Source organism: Cucurbita moschata, unplaced genomic scaffold, assembly GCF_002738365.1.
Source record: "Cucurbita moschata cultivar Rifu unplaced genomic scaffold, Cmos_1.0 Cmo_Scf00021, whole genome shotgun sequence".
In the NCBI taxonomy this organism is placed as follows: domain Eukaryota; kingdom Viridiplantae; phylum Streptophyta; class Magnoliopsida; order Cucurbitales; family Cucurbitaceae; genus Cucurbita; species Cucurbita moschata.
Genome location: NW_019268537.1, coordinates 1,906,959 through 1,933,179, shown reverse-complemented (window position 1 = coordinate 1,933,179; position 26,221 = coordinate 1,906,959). Strand labels below are relative to the sequence as shown.

General features: G+C 36.5%; 5 protein-coding genes and 2 long non-coding RNA genes across 9 annotated transcripts; 1 reads left to right on the top strand and 6 right to left on the bottom strand.

Moving 5' to 3' along the window:
* Window positions 1-3,919: 3,919 nt before the first annotated feature.
* On the bottom strand, window positions 3,920-4,327 carry LOC111458562. The gene is made up of 2 exons (XR_002713145.1): window positions 4,283-4,327; window positions 3,920-4,155 (listed from the first exon to the last, which is right to left on the bottom strand). It is a non-coding gene; the product is annotated as an uncharacterized LOC111458562 (long non-coding RNA).
* A 22-nt stretch (window positions 4,328-4,349) lies between these two features.
* LOC111458561 lies at window positions 4,350-5,687 on the bottom strand. 3 transcript variants are annotated; one of them, XR_002713143.1, is made up of 4 exons: window positions 5,573-5,687; window positions 4,914-5,417; window positions 4,725-4,842; window positions 4,350-4,597 (listed from the first exon to the last, which is right to left on the bottom strand). It is a non-coding gene; the product is annotated as an uncharacterized LOC111458561 (long non-coding RNA). The 3 variants fall into 3 exon arrangements; XR_002713142.1 differs by having other exon boundaries at window positions 4,725-5,417; XR_002713144.1 differs by lacking the exon at window positions 4,725-4,842.
* On the top strand, window positions 5,197-7,534 carry LOC111458555. The gene is made up of 3 exons (XM_023101301.1): window positions 5,197-5,239; window positions 5,327-5,953; window positions 6,044-7,534. The coding sequence occupies exons 2-3, from the start codon at window positions 5,357-5,359 to the stop codon at window positions 7,286-7,288; spliced, it is 1,842 nt and encodes a 613-aa protein (XP_022957069.1). The 5' UTR covers window positions 5,197-5,239; window positions 5,327-5,356; the 3' UTR covers window positions 7,289-7,534.
* A 257-nt stretch (window positions 7,535-7,791) lies between these two features.
* LOC111458559 (7-methylguanosine phosphate-specific 5'-nucleotidase A) lies at window positions 7,792-10,870 on the bottom strand. Its single transcript, XM_023101304.1, has 10 exons — window positions 10,723-10,870; window positions 10,414-10,555; window positions 10,268-10,328; window positions 10,034-10,166; window positions 9,630-9,753; window positions 9,409-9,465; window positions 9,193-9,289; window positions 8,874-9,081; window positions 8,702-8,762; window positions 7,792-8,164 (listed from the first exon to the last, which is right to left on the bottom strand). The coding sequence occupies exons 1-10, from the start codon at window positions 10,809-10,811 to the stop codon at window positions 8,099-8,101; spliced, it is 1,038 nt and encodes a 345-aa protein (XP_022957072.1). The 5' UTR covers window positions 10,812-10,870; the 3' UTR covers window positions 7,792-8,098.
* A 511-nt stretch (window positions 10,871-11,381) lies between these two features.
* On the bottom strand, window positions 11,382-14,047 carry LOC111458557 (dnaJ protein homolog). The gene is made up of 7 exons (XM_023101302.1): window positions 13,900-14,047; window positions 13,618-13,795; window positions 12,937-13,099; window positions 12,712-12,853; window positions 12,346-12,622; window positions 12,063-12,261; window positions 11,382-11,972 (listed from the first exon to the last, which is right to left on the bottom strand). Exons 2-7 carry the CDS (start codon window positions 13,762-13,764, stop codon window positions 11,659-11,661), a joined length of 1,242 nt encoding a protein of 413 aa, XP_022957070.1. The 5' UTR covers window positions 13,765-13,795; window positions 13,900-14,047; the 3' UTR covers window positions 11,382-11,658.
* Window positions 14,048-14,995: 948 nt separating this feature from the next.
* Window positions 14,996-17,710, bottom strand: LOC111458560 (vacuolar protein sorting-associated protein 60.2). Its single transcript, XM_023101306.1, has 7 exons — window positions 17,642-17,710; window positions 17,321-17,472; window positions 16,563-16,656; window positions 15,991-16,062; window positions 15,801-15,912; window positions 15,554-15,714; window positions 14,996-15,332 (listed from the first exon to the last, which is right to left on the bottom strand). The coding sequence occupies exons 1-7, from the start codon at window positions 17,708-17,710 to the stop codon at window positions 15,279-15,281; spliced, it is 714 nt and encodes a 237-aa protein (XP_022957074.1). The 3' UTR covers window positions 14,996-15,278.
* Window positions 17,711-18,495: 785 nt separating this feature from the next.
* LOC111458558 (apoptosis-inducing factor 2-like) lies at window positions 18,496-26,149 on the bottom strand. The gene is made up of 4 exons (XM_023101303.1): window positions 25,827-26,149; window positions 20,881-21,137; window positions 19,992-20,437; window positions 18,496-19,045 (listed from the first exon to the last, which is right to left on the bottom strand). Exons 1-4 carry the CDS (start codon window positions 25,949-25,951, stop codon window positions 18,788-18,790), a joined length of 1,086 nt encoding a protein of 361 aa, XP_022957071.1. The 5' UTR covers window positions 25,952-26,149; the 3' UTR covers window positions 18,496-18,787.
* Between the last annotated feature and the right edge of the window lie 72 nt (window positions 26,150-26,221).

Sequence of the window (26,221 nt, the reverse complement as noted above, 5' to 3'; positions counted from 1 at the left end):
AGTAAATTTGAAGATTAGAGTTAGAGAAGTATAAAAAAAAAAATGAATAAAGAACAAAATTTCAAAGCCTAAGTTGAAGGAAGAAGATCACAACACTATTTCACAAATTTATTTCTATATGTTAGATTTGTTCATATCAACCGACACAGCTAATCTCTATATGTTAGATTTGTTCACATTAACCGCAACTAATCTTTATATGTTAGATTTGTTCACATCAGTAGATTAGATTTGCTGATTATACGTTTGATTTGTTCGACCCAACTTAGAGTTTGAAATGAAAATTTTGAAAATTTATTTTTAAAATTGGAGATATAATTGGAACGAACCTTATACCCCCACGGATAAGTTTGATAATTTAACCACCTTGCCTTTGGATTGACATCATCTTTGATTATAAAATCTTTATAGTGGCGGGATAAGAAACTTATTTATTTATTTATTATTATTCTTATTATATATATTTGGATATGAAACAATGAGAAATTTACAGTGGCAGAAGAACAAAATGAATTAAATTATTGAAAATGTTTTTTATTCTCACCAATAGTATTTGGTACACGTATCAAATCGACTAAGTCTTGTTGTTTATATTCATTGCAAATTAAAATAGTAAATTTACATCATGATCCAATAAAATTATGTTGATTATGTGTTGTCTTCATATTTTTTTCGTTATTATTTTATGAACGTAACTTTATTACTTTTATGAATTAAAAAGAGCATCTACTTTGGTTGCGTAACTTTTATTTATTTATTTATTTATTTTATTTGACATAAATAATAATATTAACAAAATCTTGAAATTAACTGGAGTTTAGCAACTGAGTTATCTCTAACCAGGGTTGCATATCCACTACATTGTATATGACCATTATTTGCAAATATAACTTATAAATTAGATTTAATAATTAATTATGAATTAGTCTACTTTTCTTGCTTATTTATTATTATTTAAAAAAAAACTTGAGGAAAATATTTAAAGAAAATACAACACACTTTTCACTAGTTTTCATCGGTCAAAAGTTTGTTTTGGTTTTTCTGGTCTTTGTAGAGGGCCATTAATGAATAAATAAATAAATAATATGCCTTTAATTTAATTTCATATATGTATAATTTAATTTCATATATGTATATTTTCAAAGTATTATTATTATTATTATTTTTATTATAAGGACAAAAATGGTAACATTTTCAAAGAAATAAGAAATTAGCCCCCCCTCGTCTTTTTAGTTAATTCAAAATGTTCATAAGGAACCTAACAACTTTCCTTTTGAATATTCTCTCATTTAATTTATAGTTGTTTTTTTCATTAAAAATAAAATAATATGTTATTTTACCTATTAAATTACAAATTTAGACAATAAATTTTGAAATTTATACCTATTTGATTACTAAAATTTTAAAATTATGAATTTAATTATTAAACTTTAAGTGATATATATATATATTTATTTATTTATTTGGTCAACTCGAACACGAATGAATGAACAAAATATGTTCATGTAGGTATAGGTACATAAACATGTGTGTGTATATACATAGTAACAAATGATAGAAGTAGGAATGAGATTTGGATGCAATCAATCCGTTTGAAAGATTCAAAAGGAAATAATTAGTTGACTTTGTCGAAAATCTTTTATTATTGTTCTTTAATCAATCTTTTTTTTTTTTTTTTAAATTTTCTATAAGTCTATCATTCGATGGAGGACGTAATAAGCTATGAAAATAAATAAATAAATAAATAAATGAAAGGCCGACCATTCAGTGCATTATTATTATTGTTTTTTGAGTTAGTATACTAACTCAATAATATTTGTAGAAGCCAACGTCATACGATCAATCTACGCTATTCAACTTAAATTATAGATATTGAGTTGAATTAGATTTTTTTTTTACTTCTTTAGGTTAGATTTTTTTCCATTTGAGTTTGGTTAAATCTTTTTTTCTTGTCCGATTTGAGTTGGATTAAAATTTTAGAAAACAAAAAATTCAAGTCAATTAATAAGTTGATTGTAGTCAACCCGAACAACTCAAAAGTAGATCATAACCCAACTCATTGGAAATTAGTTTAGTATCTTATTATTATGATCGAACTGAGTAATACATTTTACCTTGTGAATATTTAATATTTAATATTTAATTATTAAAATAACATATATCTTATTAGAATATGAAATTTTATTCATATTCTTGAGAAAAAAAACAAATCTAAAGAGAAACTGTATATTTGGGTCTTTATATACAATATTTAATAATTAAATAATGATTTCTCTTAATAATACATATATATATTTATTTTTATTCCTTGAATTTTCAATAACATTTGAGTATAATTTTTCTTAATTGAGCAAAGAAAACAAAAAACAAAGCTGGAGCTTCAACTTTTTCTTCTCCTAAAAATAGTAATGTATTTATTAACTTCTGAGCTGGCTAACAATGTACTAATATTTTAAGTAGGGAATATTACATAACAAATAACATTAAAAAATATATATTCATATATATACTTGTTTTTTTTTTTAATAAAAGAAATCACTTCGAATGTCTAATGGTAAAATTAAAATAACTTAAATTAAAAGTCTAGTCCACGACTACTTTTAATAAGTTCCAATTTCTTTTTTCAAAATATAAAAACAAAATAAAATTAAATTTAAAATTTAAAAATATTTAATGAATTATTCAATGCAATTTCAAAAGGCTTGAAATTTGGTAATTTAACTATTAATTAATTTTTTTCAAAGCTAAAAAAATTCAATAAAAATGTGATTTTTCTTCAAAATCAAAATCAAAATCATTTCAATTATATAATTATAATTCATTGAATTCACGTAAGAATACTCTAATTGAATTCATTTCAATTAAGATTGTAAATTTACATTAGTTTTAAAATTAGAGAGAAAAATCAATAAAATCCAATTTTTCACTCGAATTAAATAAAAGAGTAAATAATAATAATAATAATAAATAATAATATTTAGAGATAAGAAGAGAGGAAATTTTAAATTGCGGTACTTCCAAGGTAAAGAGGTTGTTTTCATGGAGAGGAAATCTCTCTCTCTCTCTCTCTCTCTCTCTCTAAAAGGGGTCCTACGAACAAACCTTTTTGTGCTTTTTTTTCCAATCTATAAGTATCCACCTTCATCCTTTCTCTTCAATTCTTCAATTCTTCTTCAGATTCTCTGTTCCTATTCGTAATCTCCACTTCTCTCTCTCTTTTAATCTCCGATTTCCCGATTTCTGATTCAACTTTTCCATATCCATTTTTCAACCCTGTTTTTTTTCTTTTTTTTCTTTTGAAATTTGATTCGTCTGATTAGATTCATCAATTTTTATGGTGGTGAAATTGGTCCGGTGGCCGTCGTGGCCGCCGTTCTCGTCGAGAAAATACGAGGCGAAGATCAATCTTCGCCGACTGGAAGGATTGACGAATGTATCAGTGAAGGAAGCGAGTGGTTTAGTGGTGGAAATCAAGTGGAAAGGGCAGAAGATAATGGGAGTGAGTTCTTGGAGACGCTCTGTGAAGAGGAATTACACAGAGAAAGGCAATGTCTGTGAAGAAGGAGGCTTATCGGTGGATTGGAACGAAGAGTTTAAGAGTTCGTGTTCCTTTTTGGGCTCTAAGGAGGATCTCATACCTCCATGGAAGCTTTCATTCACAATCCTTCAAAAAGTAAGCAACACTTCTTCCTTCCTTCCTTCCTTCCTTCCTTCCCTCCCTTCCCTCCCTTCCCTCCCTTTTCTTCTTCTTTACGGAATTTTTTACAGTTTCTGTATGGATTGAATTGTGAAAGAATGGTAATTGAATTTTGGTCGTACTGTTTTGCTTGCTTTTTTCCACCTATTTCCCCTTTTGGTTTGACTTTGAATGATGAAGACAAGACGGTTTAATTGTTTCTGCCTTTTGTAGTTTCTATGCTTTTTTTTTTTTTTTTTTTTTGAGGTTGGGGCTAGTGGATGACGTATGGATGAACAATGAGGATGTTGATATTCCAATTTTCTTTTGATATTCAGTGTTTGACTTTTTCTATATCAATAATTTGTCACTTTATGAATTGAATATATCAAATAATTCACAATTAACATAGGAGTATATATAGTGTTCTTACCAGATTTCCTCAGCTCTCATAAGGAAGAAACAGAACATTGCTTGGCCTGCATAAAATAGATGAACAGTTGATGAAAATTCATGAAATAATTCAAGATTAGGTAAATATAAACACAAAATAAATAAATAAAATTACACTAATTAATGTTCGAATTGGAAGGCGTGAAATCCCACCTCGGTTAAGGAGGAGAGCAAATCATCTTCTATAAGAGTGTGGAANTTTTTTTTTTTTTTTTTTTTTTTTTTTTTTTTTTTTTTTTTTTTTTTTTTTTTTGAGGTTGGGGCTAGTGGATGACGTATGGATGAACAATGAGGATGTTGATATTCCAATTTTCTTTTGATATTCAGTGTTTGACTTTTTCTATATCAATAATTTGTCACTTTATGAATTGAATATATCAAATAATTCACAATTAACATAGGAGTATATATAGTGTTCTTACCAGATTTCCTCAGCTCTCATAAGGAAGAAACAGAACATTGCTTGGCCTGCATAAAATAGATGAACAGTTGATGAAAATTCATGAAATAATTCAAGATTAGGTAAATATAAACACAAAATAAATAAATAAAATTACACTAATTAATGTTCGAATTGGAAGGCGTGAAATCCCACCTCGGTTAAGGAGGAGAGCAAATCATCTTCTATAAGAGTGTGGAAATTTCTCCTTAGCAGACGTGTTTTAAAAACTTTAAGGGGAAGCCCGAATGAAAAAACCCCAAGTAAACAATACCTGAATGGATAGAAGGGATCATCCCCATATGTTGAATACTCAAATAAATGATCTGAAAGGGCTCATAATACCTTTTTCTTTGGGGATCTGTGCCAAAATTTTCTCTTGTTTGAGGGGAGCTTCTTGTGGTTGGGCAGCGTTCCAAATTCTTACTCAGTCAGCTGTGATTACAGGGAGAAAACCAAGTACTTCGGAATAGCTATACTGTTGTAGGAACCGCATCACTGAACCTAGCAGAGTATGCTTCCAAAGCTGATGGAAAGGAGATTCAAATAAGCCTTCCTTTGAAGGTTCGTGGCAGCACTCCAGAGTTCAGCCCCTTGCTCCTTGTAAGTAGTATCTCCCAAGTTACCAGCACAAACTGTGTGTGTTCTTCCAGCCTTCAAGGAGATGAAATCTGAAAGAAAGTGCATAGCATCATATTCCCTGCAATTTTCTTTTTTTCTGATGAAGTTCGTTTTCGATTACGCAGTTATCTCTCAACCTCTTGGAGCTGAGAGCTACAAAACCTTTGATGATGGTGCAAAGGTCGATTATGCCTGTTACGCTCTCCCCGCCTTCACCGTTGACTTTGTCTGCAGAGAAAGATGGGTTAGCTGCAATAAGAGCAGGTCTAGATAAAGTGAAAATATTTGGACACTGTGTATCAGCTGGAAGAGCTAAAGTACTCCGTGAAGAAGCTATTGCCACTGTCGATAGGTTTTATATTGAAGATAAGGATTGGACTCACAGTTCTTCACTTGATTCGGATTCGCTGGATGGTGGGAATGAGGATTCATGTGTTAGGAAGCCATTAGGCTATGAAAAACTCGCCCATGCAAACCGTGTGGCAGAATTGCTTCTCCCTGGAACAAAGACCAACAATGGAGATGATGAATGTTGGATATATTGTGGCAATGGTGCAGGATGCTTAGAAAAGGATGATATTGATAATTCACAAACAAGACAGAACTCAATGAGCAAAATCTTGTCATGGAGGAAGAGGAAGTTGAGCTTCAAATCTCCTAAATTTAAAGGAGAGCCTCTTCTGAAGAAACATTATGGTGAAGACGGTGGAGACGACATCGACTTTTACCGTAGGCAGCTCAGCACAAATGAGCTTTTCTCTTGGGTATGTACTCAGGACCTGAACTGCATTTTACTCTGCTTTACTTAAAACCGTACTAATAGTGGCCTCCTCTTCTCCTTCTTCTTCTTGCAGTGGTATAGTTTGGAGTTATCAGCAGCTGCATTTGGGGACGATAACTTCGCTGTAGGTACTTGGGAGCAGAAGGAGATAACTAGCCGTGACGGAGGCTTGAAGATCGAAACTGAAGTCTTCTTTGCCTCTATTGATCAAAGGAGCGAACGTGCTTCTGGGGAAAGCGCCTGCACGGCTCTAGTTGCTGTTATTGCTGATTGGTTGCTATCCAACCAAGAAGAAATGCCTGTCAAGTCTGAACTGGACAATTTGATCAGAGAAGGATCAGCAGAATGGAGGAACCTTTGTGAAAATAAAGACTACATGGAACAGTTCTCTGATAAACACTTCGATCTTGACACGGTAATTGATGCAAAAATCCGACCTCTATCTGTTGTTGCAGAGAAGTCATATGTTGGATTCTTCCACCCAGAAGGGCTGGAGGAAGAGGGTGTTTTCGAGTTCCTCAAAGGCGCCATGTCTTTTGACACCATATGGGATGAAATCAGCCTACTAGCAGCAGACCATCAAACAAGTGTAGGCGAATCGATAGTATACATTGTGAGTTGGAATGACCACTTCTTCATCCTGAAGGTTGACAAGGATGCTTACTACATCATAGATACCTTGGGCGAGCGGCTGTACGAAGGGTGCAATCAGGCATACATTCTGAAATTCGACAAGGAGACAGTAATTCATAGGTTACCAAACAACACAAAGGCATCAGAGGAGCAAACCTCCAATAACACAAACGAGTCAAAGAGCACGGCGCCATCAGATGAGGAAACATCCATTGACACAACACAATCAAAGAGCTCTGAGCCAGCAAAGGAGAAAAGCACCATTAACACAAATCAATCAAAGATCTCAGAGATATCACAGGTGGAACCATCTATCGAGGTGCCACAACTAAAGAACACAGAGATTATGGAGGAAACTCCCTCCATTGATGTCATGCAACCAAGCGACCCTGAAGAAGCATCAACACCAGAACCACCGAGTAGCCTGAAAGAAGCATCAACTGAAAAGAAAGATGAGTCAACAAATAGTGATATAAAGCAAGAGGTTGTGTGCACAGGGAAGGAGTGCTGCCAGGAGTACATCAAGAGCTTTCTTGCTGCACTTCCGATCAGGGAATTGCTGGAAGATGTGAAGAAGAACGGTTTGAATTCATCAACACCTCTTCATCAACGGCTGCAAATAGAATTCCACCGTGCCAAAGTGATTCTAGAGGCATCGGATCAAATTTTGGCAAGCAACGCTTGAGGTTAATTACATAAGCTGACTCAAAAGCTCTGTTTCAGTTCTTATTAACTTTTGAAGAATCTTGTTTTAGACTACAGTAGTAAGGAATAAAGTAAATAATGAAGAGGCATAAATTAAATGTTCATAATGCCCATTTATTCCTTGCTCAATTATTGCTTCACAGAACTTATGATATAATTTTCTTATAAAATAATGTGTATGTAGCTCACCATTTGATATTGAGCTGAAATGACAAAACTTGAATCATGTGGTTTGTACACTTAAATTAAAACAATAAACACTGCTGAGGAATAAATTATTTCAGGTGCATATGAACATCACGTTTTGCAAGAAATCTGATCCATTTTCTAAAATGAACTCTAAAATAATCTCTGGTCAACAACTCCATTGTCTTCACTAAATTGATTATTAAATATCTGGCTAACTAGATTAAATAAATAACTGTAACTGTCGAGCCTACACTCCAAAATTATAATACCGATCAAATGATTTAGATAAGCATATTATGAATTATTCAGAAGTTGATAGGATTTGATGATTTTTAACTCATGTCGAATTTGAGAATTGTCATAAAACAAACAATTTCTAAGCGACCACCAAATACTACCAACCAATGTCAGCAGAGAAACCCTACGTCAAGCAATTAATTCCTGAGGTTCACATTGAAATGCCTGGTTTCATATTCAAACTACTCTACTAAAGAATGAGTAAAAGCAGCGAGTGTTGACACTCAGCTGGAAAGGAGAACGATACTCTTGTTCAGAATTGGAAGTGATCACCTTCATTAACCATATAGAAAAGTTCTGTCCCTCAGATGCCTCCAACTGGAAAGAGCTGGTGTACAAGTTTAACCACTCCCAGCATGGATGCATCATTCTGCAGACAACATTCAAATTGGTTAATGTTTTATGGTACAACAGTTGCAATGATAATTTTATGTGGAGAAGAAAAGTATTGGAACTTCTATTTAGGAACTTTTAGTGATTGAATAAGGAAAGAGAAGACGACTACTTTAGTTTTGTGCTGTACTAGATAAGGTGTACCAAGAGAAAAGCCTATTTGACAATGTTTATGATGAAAGTTGCCAAATTCTCAAACTCTAGCTTGGCCACAAATCAAGCCACAAATTAAATACAGTAAGTCGTTTGTAGATCCATGTGATTTACTAGTGCATTCGATTTGCATTTGTATTAGCAATAATAGTCATGAGAATTTTAGTCTTTGCACTTATATTTTCATAATTTATAAAGGGAATACCAACAGAGACCAAGGATTAAAATTGGACATTTGAGAGTATAGGAACCAAAATAGAATGAAACTCAAAATATAAAGACCAATATGGTATTTTAACTAAAGATTTTCAGTTCTTGTTCCCTCTTTCTTTTCCTCCTCTTTTAGGGGTATTCGACTCACCAGGTAAACAATATCGAAGGCGTTGCGATAGCTGTCAAGAGAGTTTTCAATGTTGTCATTCCTGAAAAACGAGATTATTATCATGAGAATGAATACTTCAAATGAATTTCAACTTAAAACAGCATTCGTAATAAACAGATGACATAAAGTAAGTTTTAAAAAGTTTACTTACAAAAACCCCACAGATATCCGTGTATCGTAGTTTAAACCATCCGACATCCCCAAATCCCCGATGTGGTCACCAAGAAGAAGTACATTCGTCCGTTTTCTTACTGAGGCACTGTCATTGGTTGCTCCATTTACATCACCCAATTGGTCATGAAGAGGAGCGGCCATGTCAAGAGCATGTTCATTCTTATTTAGACTATGAATTGTCTTGCCTGCAAAGAGAAACATTTCCATAGGACAAACTCATTCAAATGTAACAATCATAAGAACCGCTAATAAAATGACCGTGACAAGTAGTAGCCAGCTAAAAAATAAGAAGGTACCCTTAAATGATACAAGGCAACCATTATCATCAAACACCATTCTATTCGAAACGATCCTAATATTCTTAAAAGATCTGTGAAGCTTCTGCCTCAGGACCTGGTCCAGGAACAAGAAAAGGGCGATATATCAAGAGAGGACACGCAAGTGAGCTTTAGATGTGAAATTATATCTGTATAAAATGCATTATAGAACAAAGAACATTTGACCATGCCTACCTCCTCTATAATGTCAGCAAGACCAGCTGAAAATATAAGAACAGGAACATCCCTTTCCTGATCATCATGATTTGTGGTAGTTAAAAAATGTTTAGAGGGTGTTCGATACGAAAAATCAGCTATATCATGAAACCAAAAAACAGAAAATAAAACATTGATATTTACCCCACAAAGGGCATTATAGCAAGTAATGTTTTCACTTCAGGGAGAAAAGGTTTTACCTCTAGAAGTTCAAACAGCTCAACCACTCCCTCCCTAAAAGCAATAGTAGCAGAAGCAACCGATTGCTTTATTGCATCAAATGTAAGGCCTCCTTCAATAAGAAGTGAATGGCTTTTGCCCCACCTGCAATGCATAATATGGAAATACAGATTTTGATGCACCCATCAACAAGAACTAACAAAACAACATGGATAGAAATTCATAATGTATAATTGCAGAAGCATCACAGAAATAACTCGATTTTAGCTGATACTGGTACAAATATATGCCCTTCAACTCCCATCCATAATATACTTCTGAGAGACAAATAGACGCATCACGAGTTCCATACAGATTACTTCTCAATACAATTTGAAATCCAAGAGATGAAAAATTAATAGCAAAGAACATCTAATAAACATACCACTCTTCCATGAGCTTCGTTTTCTCTTCTATCGAAATTGTAGGAGAATATTCCAAGGGATGGTAATATTTATAAAGTTCTTCTCTCTTATCATCATAATCAGGATTCCCCTGCTTTAGAAGACCGTGACTGGCTACACATGTTAATCTTGTCAGCACAACATAGATCAAGTTCATCACAATTAAAAATAGAGCTTCGATACAAAGTTGGCAGGTAGTAGTCATTAAATCTTACTTTGACCTCGGCGGCCATCAATCCAGTATCTCGTTAGCGTAGCATCAAAGTCAGCAATAACCTAAACAATACCGCCTACTATTATTTCTATAAACAAAGGTAAGAAAAAAGAAAAAACATCAGACTCAAAAACAAAAGAGCAAAACCTGGAGCTTCTGTAGTCCCGAAAGGCGCATAGCTTCCAGTTTCTTCTTGAGCAGATCGGTATCGGCGACAACTGCCTCAGAAGCCTGTAAGAACCCCTGCTCCTCCATCCCAATCACGTTTGGGTTTCCGCAAAACCAAAGCCTTCAAAAGAAAAACGAATAGAAAAGTCCATGAACGTGAAAAACGATTAGCAAGGTGAGAATGCTGCATAGTCGCGCAAAAGAATCGAGTGAAAATGGGATTTGGATTTTGAAGGAACGATTGAGCAAAAGCAAAAACAAAAACAATGGAACAGAGAGAAAAGTAACCTGGAATTGGAAGATGGATAAGAAGGAAGCTTGGAGATGGAATGGAAGCGAAATGGAATCGTTGAAATGCACAGGACTCGACCACTCATCTGGGCGTTCGCCTCAAATCAAACGAACAAGCATCGCACTTTTTGGGTATGCCATCTTCCTTTTTTTCTTTTCTTTTTTTCTTTTTTTCGGAATTTTTTCCATTTTTTTTTTCCCGCTAAATTATACAAAATGCTTCATAAATTGATTCATTATCTTTTAATTGGTAACAATTTATTTAATTAATAACTATAAAAGTTCTTTATGGCACGAAAAATAATTAAATTTTCTACTCCATGAAACATTTTCATTTCAAATTAATCATTTAAATAAAAATAAAAAGTTCTGAGCAGATTATTTTACTTTATAAAAAATAAAACAATAATAAGTTATTAATTCGTTCGAATTTTCTCTAGAAAATGATTTTCTTCTACGAAAATCAACAAATAAATAAATAAAGCTTGACAAAGCTCAGAATTTTGAATATATTTTAAAAATCAAATTTCTATTAAATATGCATTATTAAAATAAAAATATAAAATTAATTAGAAAAAAAAAAAAAAAAGAGGATAAATCAATGACTGGTCTATTAAAAAAAAAAAGAAAAAAAAAACATAAAGCAGAGAGAGATGTTTGTGTTTCCCAATCCAATCCTATTTTATCTGCAAATGCAATACATAATTGTTTGAGTTCATGGTAAGCTAGAAAGCACATAGTAAGGAGAACAAAAACATAATCCCGGAAACTTACTTCGTTATCCTAACCCCGACTAAATTAATATAATCAAAGTCATCTATTTATTTTTTAGAAAAATTGGATATGACTGCCTGGAGCTGCTGCTCGATCCCTTTCCTCCATTTGGGGTATCCCAAAATTTTGATGTAGCTGTCTGTGGAGCACCATTCAAAATCATTGTTGAGCGCACTGGACTCTCTGGGCACCGCCGGGCATATCATCGTCTTCGTCGTAAGCCTCTTGTACTTGCTTCCTGCGCATCTCCTCTTCGATGTTGACGTCGTGGAGAGTGGTCTCTTCACATTCATCCAACTCCATGTCTGAGAGCTGCACAGAAGACCTGGGTGGTAGCACCCCCTCCAGCGCCTTGCACTGTTCAGAGTTCAACGAGTCTGGGAACTCCACACTGAAGTGGATGTAAAGTTTACCCTTCATGAATGGCCTCTGGTACATTGGCATACCCTCATCATTTACAGCCTTGAATTGATCTGTGTGATTAAGAACTCACGCTGTGAGCAAATGCCGTCGTAACAAGCACAGCAGACGTAACGTAATGGATCGTAAATATAGTTACATACCGGGCTTTACTACTTCGCCAGGAAGGGATTTGATGAGTAGCTGGCGGCCGTCCAAATGAGTTAGAATAAACTGGAAACCGCAAAGGGACTCGACGAGAGACAAGGTATGCTCTACGAAGAGGTCATCGCCCTTTCTCTTAAACTTCGGGTGCTCTTTTTGTTGTAGAACAAAAACGATATCTCCAGTAAGAGTGTCGGGCTGAATAAATGAATAAAATGAAAACCAATCATATCACATGTTTCAAGTGCGGAGGAAAAATACCGAATAAGAACGCAGTCTTACCGCTTCATCTGCTTCACCAGGAAATGTAATCTTTTGTCCATTTTGCATACCCTTCTCAACAACTACTTCCAACACTTTCTTCTCCTGAACAACCTTTTCACCCTTGCACTGTGAGCAACGATCTTTATCATTGATCGTCTCACCAGTTCCTTTGCATTCATTACAAGGATGCTGCATTTGTTGTATCATAGAGGGGCCGAGGTGTCTGATGGAAACTTTCATACCGGATCCTTGACAGCCAGGGCAATTCATTGAAGCACCAGATTTCGAGCCCTTACTGTAATTTGTTAAATCAAAGTTCACGTGAGTACAGAAAATAAAGACAATTAATGAAAGGGAAAAGACATAACGACCACGGTTACTCACCCCTTGCACTTTGAGCAAATTACATTGCGTGAAAGAGAGAGCTTCTTTGAAGTCCCATTGTAGAGATCTTCCAAGGAGACCTTGAGGGGATGGATAACATCCTCTCCCCTTCTTTGCCTTCGACCTCTGCTGCTTCCACCACCTGAATACAATCTCAAAATGGATTTCAATTGCTTAAAGAAACTCCATAGTACATAATTGAACGTCACAGCAAATAATTATTACCACCAAATGGGCTTCCACCAAAGAAAGACTGGAATATGTCAAATGGATCATGACCACCGCCACCACCCATTCCTTCCTTGAGGGCATCCTCGCCATATTGGTCATATATCTCACGTTTCTCTGGATCACTCAGTACCTCATAGGCTTGAGCTAATTCCTTGAACTGCATCACGAATGGAAATTTTTCAAAAGGTTAATATTTTTTTCCCATTATGTTGATTGACTCAGCTGTCTGAGCCAGGTTTTAAAGCCAGAGAGCTTGGAATATATTTGTCAAGACAAAACAATGGGAGAATCAACCAACATCAAATTTAAATACCCAGGTAAACAGATAATGACTGAAATACAACAATCAAGCTTTAGGTCGAAGTCATGCGATCAATAAGCTTCCCAATTAAACGTTCAAATTACACACCTAACGTAGTAAGAGCGTCAATTCCTACAAAAGTTATTGCAACCCTAGCAAACCAATCTCTTCATTGAAATACAGGCGTGTAAAAAGCAACATTCTTAGTGAAAAATCAAGACCATCAGCAAAACAAAGCATCAATTCAGAAAACTAAGTAGATCTAAACATCATGATCCACAATCATTTATCATCAGGAAAAGACATTAGAAAATTCAAAGAAAAATAATAGGACTAACGACTCAGAATCATCAAAGGGGGGAGAAAGAGCTAACTTTTTCGGGGTCACCACCCTTATCAGGATGGTTCTTGATAGCGGCTTTTCTATAAGCCTTCTTTAGGTCGTCTTGCGACGCATTCTTCGAGACTCCGAGAATCTCATAGTATTTGGTGTTGTCGCTCTTCTTGGGCCTTCCAAACATTTTTGCCTCACCGATCGGATCTCAACAAACCCTAATAAAGCAATCAAACACATAATCAAAAACCAAGACCTCGAAAGCGAAATCGAGGGGGGAAAAACTCGAAACCCGATGAATCAAATGGAGAAAAACACGAACCTCACAAGAGCGAAAGGGACGATCTTGAAGTGAAAGAACGGGTAGAGAGATCGACCTGCGAGCAGAGAAACCAAAGGGGTCGCTCGAGACGGCGAGGGAGAGAGGGATTGGAAAGACTCAAATCTCAAACTATAAGGAATTATTTTGACGGTTCGGATTGTTTCTTTAAAAGATGTGGTCTGCTGAGGCTTAGGGGTAATTTTGACATTTTGATACTGAGGCGGCCAAGCCCACATGTGCTGAGGAAGGATCTAGAATTTTCCTGCTTTTCTTATTTTATGATTTCCGCCTCTTTTTAGCATAAGTTTAATTAATTCAAATTATAAAATTTAATTATCGTACTTTCATATTTTTATAAAATAATATTTTTTTGGCCTTCAAATTTTATTAAAATTTAAATTACTTTCTAGAGTAAGTAAATTTTGTATTTTGTATTTAATAAATAATTTATTTATTAAGCACATTTTAAAGTTGACCAACATATTAGACCTTACTGGTATAATAACAAGAACTTTCAGAGAACCTACAAGGAACCACTCAAGGATCAAAGAATGTTTCTCCCATCACAAGCCGTCGATTTTGAGGACCATAATGAAAAATACTCGAGGAGGGAACCTGAAACTTTGACCAACATCTTCCAATTGTAGTCAAAGAAAACTACATGCTCTGAGCAACAAAACATATTAGGGCTATCGAGTTGGATTTCTTTCTACATTGCAACTTTGTTGGGATGTTCGAGGCCAATTGGGTCCATTTCGAGAATGGCTCGGGTACACCAATGCCTTGAATAGCCTGAATTCTTTGAACAAGAGTCACTTTAAAAATCTTACCTAAACTTTTCCAACTGAATATAATAACGCCTATACAACAACGAGCTAATACCATGTGGAAGGCGGTTAACGCTCATCGAACACAAATGCACAAACTCGAAAGAACTCTAAGCACATTTCAGTGAATAACCAAAATTACCATTCATTACACATCATTTAAAGCATGTTAGCGTGGCCCTGTTGATCCTGTTCCAAACGAGTTTAAGCTGGAAATATAACCAAAATATACATTCAAGTGAATACCAACAAAACCAAGAATATGGCTATAGAGTATAAATTCATGTGGCATATAATTAATGAAATGTCAACGGACAGAAAAGAACGGTACCAAGAATGTGCCTATATATATATATAGTTTGATCTTGCATAGCCAAAGAATGCAGACTGCCTGGATGAACAATTCCAAATACATGTTGGAGTGAATATAACCACAGATGAATGACAATCTATTTAAATATATATAAATCAAATGCAAGCTCTGCACAACCATGTAAAAGGTTCCCTCCAACAGCTCCAAGAAACGATGATCAGATGAGACAAGTGTAACGTTTAGCCTCGAAGGGATGCACGAGGAACAGCGGGTAAACCCAGTTCATCCTCAGCCTGTGCATCAAATTTAGGACGAAACTCAATGCATATAAAAACAGCCAAAAGTCCAGAAGGTGAAATAAAAACCAACGAACTCACATGAACTGATAGATGTAACTTCGTGTTAATGGATGCAATTGAGCAATATTTCAATTTACGACCATTTTTTTAAATGAACAAGAACGAGATTTTTTACTCCAAGAAGTTGGATCCAGTATATGTTTGACGATCGTTACCTGTGCATTGGTTCTGCCCGCAGGAACGGCTGCATGCCCTGTAGGAGCTGAAGGCAAGTTGAGCTCTCCTTCTAAATCGGATTCCTTATCGGGCTGGAGATATGATGGAACCCCATCAGTCTCAGTTTCAAATCCCATGTCTGCTTCCAAGGCATCCAGCTCTATATTCCAAAAAAGTAGTGAAGATGTAAGATTCCTAGGAAGCCATATTTCATCAAAATTGAGCATTTAAATGCAGCAATCATACCGCCCAAGAGTTCATCCTCGTCAATGTCATCAGGTACATTATAGCTCCTACCAAGAGTCTCTTGAATTTCATTGCTCACATCCATCAGATCCATCATTTCATCTTGTAAGTTCTGCAGACAACACAAAACCTCTCAAACAAAGGCTTGAATTAAAACTAAGGATGCTAAAACGAGGTGATTGCTACTGACATCTATGTCCTGTATCCTCACTGTTTTCATCATTCCTTTCAACTCCTTGTTGGCAGATTTCAAGGCCGACATCTACAAAAAGAATAAATCAACGATAGTATGAGAGAAAAGGCCACTCCAATTTGATTTAATAAACGCATCCAGGATATCAATCCCCGTTACAAGCTAAACTGATATTAGGAAGACGATGAGAGACCGCAGATAGAACTTTATTGAACTTCAAGAAATGCCTTCCTAATGGTAGATGTTTGTCCCCTACCTCGTGCTCTCACGAGGCAGGCAGCAGGTTTCAACTAGACAGACAAAGCTCCACCTTAACTGCCCTGAACTCTTGGACATCTGACCCCACGTTATAAACACAAACTAAAACGTGGGATGTCTAGTCAAACAATTAAGCAAGCAAGCAATCAAATTATTTCCCCTTTCCTTATCCTAAGATTTTCTCGATTTAAAATCAATACGTTTGAGTCCAAATCTGCAATGGAGCACTCGCACTTTTCTTTTCTTTCCTCTCTTTTGAGGGGCAAAAGATGAGCAAACCAATGATCACAAAAAGGGTCGACAGATGTTACCGTTTGTTGAGCATCTTTAATTCCCTCCGAGGCAAATGCAACTTGGTCTAAGTTAAAGGTCTGATTGTACAGCATGTCACGTTGTCCTTCATACCTGTTATAAAGCATAAGAAATATCTTAATAACCATACCGATAGTAAACAATAAAAAGAACTCATACTTGGCAAACTGAAAAAAGAAAAAAAAAAAGAAGTTTAGAACAAAATAATCCCAATCCAATTGTAGTCAGACGAGCTTCCAAACTTCTAATCAGTTCAACAGCAAGCATTCAAATCAACAATCTTTCTAACATTAAAAAGAAAAAAGAAAAGTTAAATTGTGGTCAAGTCAATCAAAGTTTAGGGTTTACGGAAAAAGGATTTCTGGAAAAAGAATGGAAATTCAAATGAAAGTGTCAGGCGTATTATCATGCCTTTCGCACTGCTCAATCACTTGCTTTGTTCTCGAGTCAGGGGCCGGATTTTTGGGAACAGATAACAGTTAACTACGAACATGAAGTTCTAGCAACAAAACCAGAGGGAAAAACAGAAAGTTATGGCGAAGGAAACATGGTGAAGTAAATATATGTTGCTTGAAACAAGAACACCCAAGCATACAGGCTTCTGCCAGATCTCCAAGCCAAATTATCAAATCAATTCAACAAAATCATCCCTCCAAAGTATTCACACTACTTTATGATTAAAAGAATGCAAAGGTTAGTTATATGCCCAGGTCGCACGGAAGAACTTTAAGAAAAAGTAGCAAAAATGGGATCATACATTCGTTTTTGCTTTAGTACTCTCATCGCTCGAGCTTTAACAGCTTCTTGAGCTGGACCGGGCCTTGTTTTCTTGATCTGCTCCTTATATCTACTGAGTTCAGCATCAAGCTTCTTTATCTTTTCATCCACTGAATCGCCCCTTTTATTAATCTGAAAAGGGGAACAATACAGAACATCCCAATTGACACAAATGAATTCAACGAAGGAGAAGCAGCCGATTCTTCCCAATAAATAAAATAAACCAAAATTCTCGTATTTCAAAATCCATGCCAACAAAAGAAAAATAAGCCCTAGATGTAAAAGAAATAGTAACGATTACTCTTTCGGAGGCATCTTGGATAGACGGAGGCGGTTCTTTGTCTTTCTTGACGCCGAAAACCCTCCTCATCTTTCGCTGCCGCAAAAATGGAGCAATTCGACGTCGATCAGCCTCCGAAGACGAGAATCGACGCCAAAATGTGGAAGAAAAAACCCCGAAAGAGAGAATTTAGTTTCGCTGGGAAGATCACGACGAGAATCTCTTAGACATCCCTTTTTCTTGGATCGTTCAGGGAAGAAAAGAGAAGACCAATGGAAAATATTCACCTGCATCCGAACATATGTTAGCAAGAAGCCAACTACGTGGATTTTTTTTTTCTTTCTTTTTTTTTGCAATTGAACGGAACGGTTCTTTGTTTGACAATCCATCATTTAATAAGTATATTTTTCCCTCTCGAAAAGTGTAACTTTACTGTTTTACCCCTGCCTTTTCGATTTTTTTCCTAATCGCCCTATATCCCCGCGTTAAGAATCAGTCAATTTTTTTTAATAAATAAATAAATAAATATATATATATATATATACATCTAAATAATTTTGAATATGCTTTATTATTGTTTTCTTACTCGACCGTTAAGAGTTACACAATTCCAATATTTACATGCTTATACACTAACCAGTAAATTATGGAAATTTTAGATAAATTCAAGTCTACTAACAATCTCCTAAAATCTTTGTACTTAAATCATATCTTAATTTTGAATACTTTAAATCATATCTCAACATCTATTAATGTTGAGTCACCTTATGATTACGAGCCATTTAAATCTTATGGGCTAAATAACATATGAATAGCACGTGCACGTGTCCAAATAAGTCTCGTGTTCAAATAAGCACTTAATAGGGAATAAGTAGTTGATACAAGTATAAGAGATTCAGAATATTATTTATAGTTTCACAGACACAATGCTTCTTTCAAACTCACTTCACATGGTTGCTATTTTACAATGTAATGAGATATAACTTCATGACTTTGAAGGCGTCTCAAATCACACAGCACAGAGTGTCTTTCAAGCCACTGTTATGAAAATGATACAATACAATGAAGATGAACCATGATCAAGAACGAACGAGGGGGAGAAAGTGCAGCTAAATACAGCAAAGTCTGGACGGTTTGACACGAGGGCGTGCTCGATGAAACGTCTCATCAAGGTGCTAATCCAAGTTCCTTTCTTGTCTTTCCAACGAACAAGTCTCCAGATTTAATCAATCCAGGAATGCATCCACTTATTGTAATGAAAGGGAGTTGTGCGATTGCCTCCTTCCTTCCGAGCGAAACGATTGCAAGCTGCGAACCGGGTTTGTATGTAGCCAACCTGCTCTCATTTCCACCCATTAGCATCAGTTTCAGGTTCTTGGAGGTTACATGAGCATGGTTTTCTGCTATATAACCTTGTTTCATTTCCTGTTCAATGAATCCAAATTCACAATATTATGCAGAGATGTCATTTGAGTATCTGAATAGAAATGCAGCATGTTAAGAAATCAAGCCAAGTTGACGCCTCGTTGGGTGCCTATGTTTGACAATGTGAGATTGTAACGGCGTAAGTCCACCGCTAGCGGATATTGTCTTCTTTGAGCTTTCCCTTCCGGACTTCCCTCAAGGCTTTAAAACGTGTCTACTAGGAAAAGATTTCCTCACCCTTTGGGTGTTTCGTTCTCCTCCCCAATCGATGTGGGATCTCACAATTCACCCCCTTTAGGGCCCAGTGTCTTCACTGGCACTCGTTCTTTTCTCCAATCGAAGTGGGACCCCTACCAAATCCACCCATTCGGGGCCCAGCGTTCTTATTGGCACACTGCCTCGTGTCTACCCCCTTCGGGGAACAGCCTCCTTGCTGCCACATCGTCCGGTGTTTGGCTCTGATACCATTTGTAACGGCCCAACCCACCACTAGCTAGCAGATATTGTCCTCTTTGGGCTTTCCCTTTTGGGCTTCTCTAGGAACGAAACATTCTTTATAAGGACGTGGAAACCTCTCCTTAGCATACACATTTTAAAAACCTTGAGGGAAAGCCCGAAAGGAAAAGCTCAAAGAGGACAATATCTGATAGCGTGGGCTTAGACTGTAACAAATGGTATTAGAGCCAGACACCGGGCGGTGTGACAGCGAAGACGCTAGCCCCCCAAGGGGGTGGATTGTGAGATCCCCCACTGGTTGGAGAGAGAAATGAAACATTCCTTATAAGAGCGTGGAAACCTCTCCCTAGATGACGCGTTTTAAAAACCTTGAGGGAAAACTCACAGAGGACAATATTCGTTAGGGCTTGGCCTTGGGCTCTAACAATATAAACTACTAACTAAATGCAATTATGGCCAATTAAGTAAACGTACAAAATGAAGGACTTACCTGAATGTCAGTGATATCTCCCACTGCAAAGACATTTTTAAAACCCCTGACTCGCAAGTGCTTGTCAACCATCAGTCTTCCATGGATGTCCAAACTTTTTTTCAAGACGGTCTCTTTCAGCCACCGAGACCCAACGGGTTTTCCGATGCACATGAAGTGGCAATCGGCTGCAATAGTCTCGCCATCCGATGTTTGATATACTCCATCTGATAAAGATTGCATCGAAATAGATTGTTGTAGGATCACTTCAACTTTCTTTGATGTCAACCAATCCAGTGCCTTTTGGGAAGCCTTAAACCCAACGAATTCCATTAATCTCGACCCCCGGTGTATTAGTTTCAAATTTTTCTCTGGAAAATCAACAGCAATTTCAGCAGCAAGTTCTACACCAGTAGGACCTCCTCCAACTATTAAGATCGTATTGGCAGATTTTATCTTCTCGCATTCTGCATCCAAAAAGAAGAGCAAATTAGTGTTAGGAACCATGACTCTCCATGATGGTATGATATTGTTCACTTCGAGTATAAGTTCTTATGGCTTTACTTTGGATTTTCCAAAAGGCCTCGTACCAATGGAGATGTATTCGTTACTTATTATAAACCCATGATCATTCCCTAAATTAGCCAACGTGGGACCTCACAACAATCCTCAACAACTCTTGAAAATTTGGAAGGAAACAGTTTTTCTCGATCAAGAGTGTCTTGTCACTCTGCTACTTCAAGAGATCACATACAAACGAAATTTCGAACGTTGCATATCGTGCAAATAAAGCTCCAGAGAAAAAAATCAATAAATGAAAATCCGAGCAGATCCTACAACCGAACTATTAACATGGCCAGTTATACTTCAATAACGAACATAAAAATTTCAGTGAATTAAACTTATTCACCTGCTTGGTATTGACTGAGCCTTTCAGTTCTACTTTTTGGAACGGCTTCCTCATGACCGGTGGCAACAACAAGATAATCATAGGGAACTGAAGAGCCATCTGACACAATAACTTCCTTGTCTGTGATATTTGTGGCTGAAGATGCAACAATTTTTGCATTGGAAAGGTAATCGGTATGATTAATCACGGATCTTTCAGCGAACGATGGCTCGACCATTGACCTCAACCCTGCCCATGAGATCTCAAAATACTCCTTCCTGAATCCAATTAAATCATTACGACCATTCTGAAAAATACTTTCTTCAGGAAAAGAATGGGGATGCCAAGAATGGATCAAATAACACTAGACAGGATGCCCAGGTCCTTTTTCATTTTTAGTGTTGATATCTTTTATGCCAATGTGAGCGAGGCTCAACCAATTAGAGGTCAAAAGTTAGAATTTCAGCCCCACCTAATAAACTAAAAGAACCAGAAGTATAGGTATCTCTTATGATTTTAAATAAGTAAGAATACTGCCAGACAGTACAATATCTAGAATATCAACGTGCTCCACAACTTATAAGATGTATGTGAACTTAATGTTGAGATATGATTCAAAGTATTCAAAATGAAGATATGATTTAGGGTAGTTAGATATGATTCAAATATTCAAACTACCAAGATTTTAGGAGATTGTTAATAGATTTGAGTTTATCTAGATTTCTATGATTTACTATTTCTGGTCCAGTGTATTAGCTATAAATACTGGAATTGTGTAACTCTGTAGGTATCAAGTCCGTAGACATTAATAAAGCACTGCAGCTTCTATCTATTCTCATCTATTCCTATCTCTTTCACTATCCCTCTTTCCAACAATTGTGGTATCAGAGCCAAGTTCGTTCGACACGAGGGCGAGTGATTATTTTCTTTCACAAAACAAAAATGGCAGTAGCTGGTTTTTCTTCCTCTGCACCGTTGTTACCAATCTTTAATGGTGAGAAATATGAGTGGTGGAGCATCAAGATGAAGACCTTGCTCAGATCGCAGGAGCTATGGGACTTGGTGGAGCACGGGTTTGCTGATGTATTAGAACCCACAATAGAAGAAAAGGAGAGACTGAGAGAAACCAAGAAAAACGATGCCAAGGCTCTATTCATTATTCAACAAGCAGTTCATGAGACTATTTTTTCACGAATTGCAGCAGCAACCACATCAAAGCAGGCATGGTCAATTCTACGGAAGGAGTTTCTAGGAGACTCAAAGGTCATGACAGTGAAATTGCAATCTCTAAGACGTGATTTTGAAACTCTACTCATGACGAATGGCGAATCAATTGCTGATTTTTTGTCAAGATCAATGGCAATAGTCAGTCAGATGCGTACCTATGGAGAGAAAATTTCAAACGAAACAATTGTTGCAAAGGTGTTGAGAAGCTTGACTCCAAAGTTTGACCATGTGGTGGCCGCCATAGAAGAAGCTAAGGATCTATCCATACTCTCCGTTGATGAACTGATGGGCTCGCTTCAGGCTCATGAGGCAAGAATCAGTAGAGCATCAGAAAGAAACGAAGAAAAGGCACTACAAGTGAAGGAGACAACCAATAACGAAAGAGAAAATATTCATTTAGCAGGTAGAAGTCGTGGAAGAGGAGGATTTCGCAACTTCCATGGTGGTCGTGATAACAGTTGGAGAAGTGGTGGACAGAGACAATTCAATGAACAAAGGAATGTCATACAATGTTACCATTGTAGAAGGTATGGTCACACAAAATCTGATTGTTGGTATAAAAATCAACAAATGAATTTTGAAGCAGAGAATGAAGAAGAAGAAGATAAGTTGTTTGTGGCGTGCATGGATACTAATCCGGAAAAAGGTAGCTTATGGTTTGTTGATAGCGGATGCTCGAACCATATGACAGGCACCAAATCCTTATTCAAAGAGCTTGATGAGACGCAAAAGATTAAGGTGCAACTTGGAAATACAAAAGAGATGCAAGTTGAAGGAAAAGGTACAGTGAAAGTCGAAACCAGTCACGGTAAGATAAAACAATTAGATAATGTTCAATTTGTACCTGATTTAGGGTACAATTTATTGAGTGTTGGACAATTGATGACCAGAGGACACTCAGTTCTATTTGATGATAACACATGTGTCATCACAGATAAGAAATCAGGCCATAAAGTTGAAATTGCCATGACTTCAAATAAGATGTTTCCACTTGATGTTTCTAACATGGAGGATTTTGCTCTTACTGCTAGCATGAAAGATGATTCAACATTATGGCATCTCAGATATGGACATCTTCATATGAACGGCCTGAAAATACTCAGGGATAAAGGTATGGTTTTCGGATTACCAAAAATTGACTCAACTAATTTATGTGAAGGATGCATTTATGGCAAGCAGACTAGGAAGTCCTTTCCTGTTGGAAAAGCTAAAAGAGCTTCACATTCTCTAGAACTAATTCATGCTGATTTATGTGGGCCAATGCAAACGAAGTCCTTGGGTGGAAGTATATACTTTTTACTATTCGTTGATGACTATAGTCGCATGAGCTGGGTTTACTTCCTACAACATAAGTCAGAAACTTTTCAGAAGTTCCAGATTTTTAAAGCTATGGTAGAGAACCAAAGTGGCTGTCACATTAAAGTTCTTCGCACAGACAGAGGTGGCGAGTTCATATCTAAAGATTTCAATCTCTTTTGTGAAGAAGAGGGCATCCAAAGGGAATTAACAGCTCCCTACACTCCAGAACAGAATGGAATCGCTGAACGAAAAAATCGAACTATTGTGGAGATGGCAAGAAGTATGTTACAAGCAAGGAGACTTCCAAACCAATTTTGGGCCGAAGCCGTAGCAACATCTGTTTATCTATTAAACATCTCACCAACAAAGGCGGTTATGAATCGAACTCCTTATGAAGCATGGCATGGAAGGAAACCATCTGTAAGTCATTTACGAATCTTTGGTTGTGTTGCTTATGCTTTGAAACATCCTCAAACTCGTCAAAAGCTTGATGAAAAATCTGAAAAATGCATTTTCATTGGCTATTGTACTCAATCAAAGGCATATAAACTATACAACCCCGTTAGTGAAAAGATTTTAGTTAGAAGGGATGTAATATTTAATGAAAACGTGAGTTGGGATTGGAGTAAAGAACAGGAGCAGCAAAAGATTACAGTTGAAGTTTCCCCAAATGAAGAGACAAGGGTCAACTCCAGTGCACCTCCCAGTGCATCCACTGCAACACAAAGTGTGTCAAATTCATTATCTTCAGAATCATTGAACAACAATTCCTCTCTTGAAGAACTTTCAGATGAGACACCTCCAAAGAAGTATAAATCTTTAGCTGACATATATGCATCATGTCAGTTTGCTCTTACTATTTCAGACCCTATCAATTATGAAGAAGCAACTGAAAAAGAAGACGGGAAGAAAGTCATGGCAGTAGAGATGCAGTCCGTTAAGAAAGATGGAACATGGGATATGGTTGACCTACCAAACGAAAATTTTTATGGAGATTTACAAGAAGAGGTTTATGTAAGACCGCCAGAGGGATTCATAAAGGAAGACAAAGAAACAAAAGTATACAAGCTGAGACAGACAATGTACGGGTTAAAGCAGACATACTTACAAAGGCCTTGTCAGAAGAAAAGCTCTGTACTTACATCTGCAACTTTGAATCATGGGGGAGTGTTGAGATATGATTCAAAGTATTCAAAATGAAGATATGATTTAGGGTAGTTAGATATGATTCAAATATTCAAACTACCAAGATTTTAGGAGATTGTTAATAGATTTGAGTTTATCTAGATTTCTATGATTTACTATTTCTGGTCCAGTGTATTAGCTATAAATACTGGAATTGTGTAACTCTGTAGGTATCAAGTCCGTAGACATTAATAAAGCACTGCAGCTTCTATCTATTCTCATCTATTCCTATCTCTTTCACTATCCCTCTTTCCAACACTTAACTCATCAATACTTAACAGCTCAAGCCCACCCCACGGCTTTTAGAACGCATCTAGTAGGGAAAAATTTTCGCACCCTTATATAGAATGTTTCGTTCTCCTCTCCAACCAATGTGGAATCTCACAATTCACCCTCCTTCAAGGCCCAACGTCCGGCACTCGTACCCCTCTCCAATCAATGTGGTACCCTCCAATCCACCCCCTACAGGTCCAGTGTCCTTTCTGGCACACCGTCTCGTGTCCACCCCTTTAGGGCTCATCCTCCTCACTAGCACATTGTCCGGTGTCTAGCTCTGCTGCCATTTGTAACAGCCAAGCCCACCACTAGCAAATATTGTCCTACTCGGGCTTTCACTCAAGATTTTTAAAATGTGTTTGGTAGGGAGAGGTTTCTACACCCTTATAAAGAATGCTTCGTTCTCCTCTCCAACTGACGTAGGATCTCACAAAAATGTACTTAAAATTTCAGCAATTAGGCATCATCTTCATCGTATAAGTATATTTCTACAATAAATTCATTTGTACATCGTCCACAACTGAGATAAGCTCCTGCAGGCCTTGGATCAGCTACTTTTTATTGCCTATAAATAGCTAAATATTCACCTCAATTATCCAAATATCCTCTTGCTCACAATTAGCTAAGCCTGAAATAGGTGTGAGTTTTATTACATAATTTGATTTTATCTCTATCAAAACTTTATCTGGTTTGTCTCTAACCCAATGCAGAGGCAAGGTTCATCAGCCCTTGCTATTCTCCGCTGGAGGATCTCACAGTGGCTACATAATCCACCAACCTATTTTGATAAGTCTAATTTTTCTTATATTCTACCATGAATCACAGATGACTAATGATTTTCCTTTTACACGAATCTCCTCCAACAAAATGGGCAACAGTTCCTAAACTTTTCAATAACAACTCCTACGATCCAATCCAATGATCGAACAAGAAGAGGAAAAAGAAAATATCAATAACAAACAGAAGTACAAGCAGCTTACTGATCGATTAGCACGACATCGGCAACAAATTGAAGAGAATAAGCAACAAAAGCGCCGCCAATTCCTCCGCCTACTACCACCACTTTCTTCTTGTCCTCCGCCGCCATCATCTGCAGACCTTTCATATAATTCAATAGACATACATCTTTAAAGCGATTTCAAAACAGCCTTTAATAGCTCAAAAACTCGAATACTAAAATGATAATTAGCGAATAAATATGGGGATTGTGTCGAGATCAAGAAATCGAAGCTGTTCCAGTGAGAAAGCCCCAGATTCCGGCTGTTGGCGGGGCCCGGAGAGGGAATTTTGGAGAGTAAAAAAATGGGGAAAAAGAGAGGAAAATATTTATATATAAAAAAAAAAAAAAAAAAAAAAAAAAAAAAAAAAAAAAAGA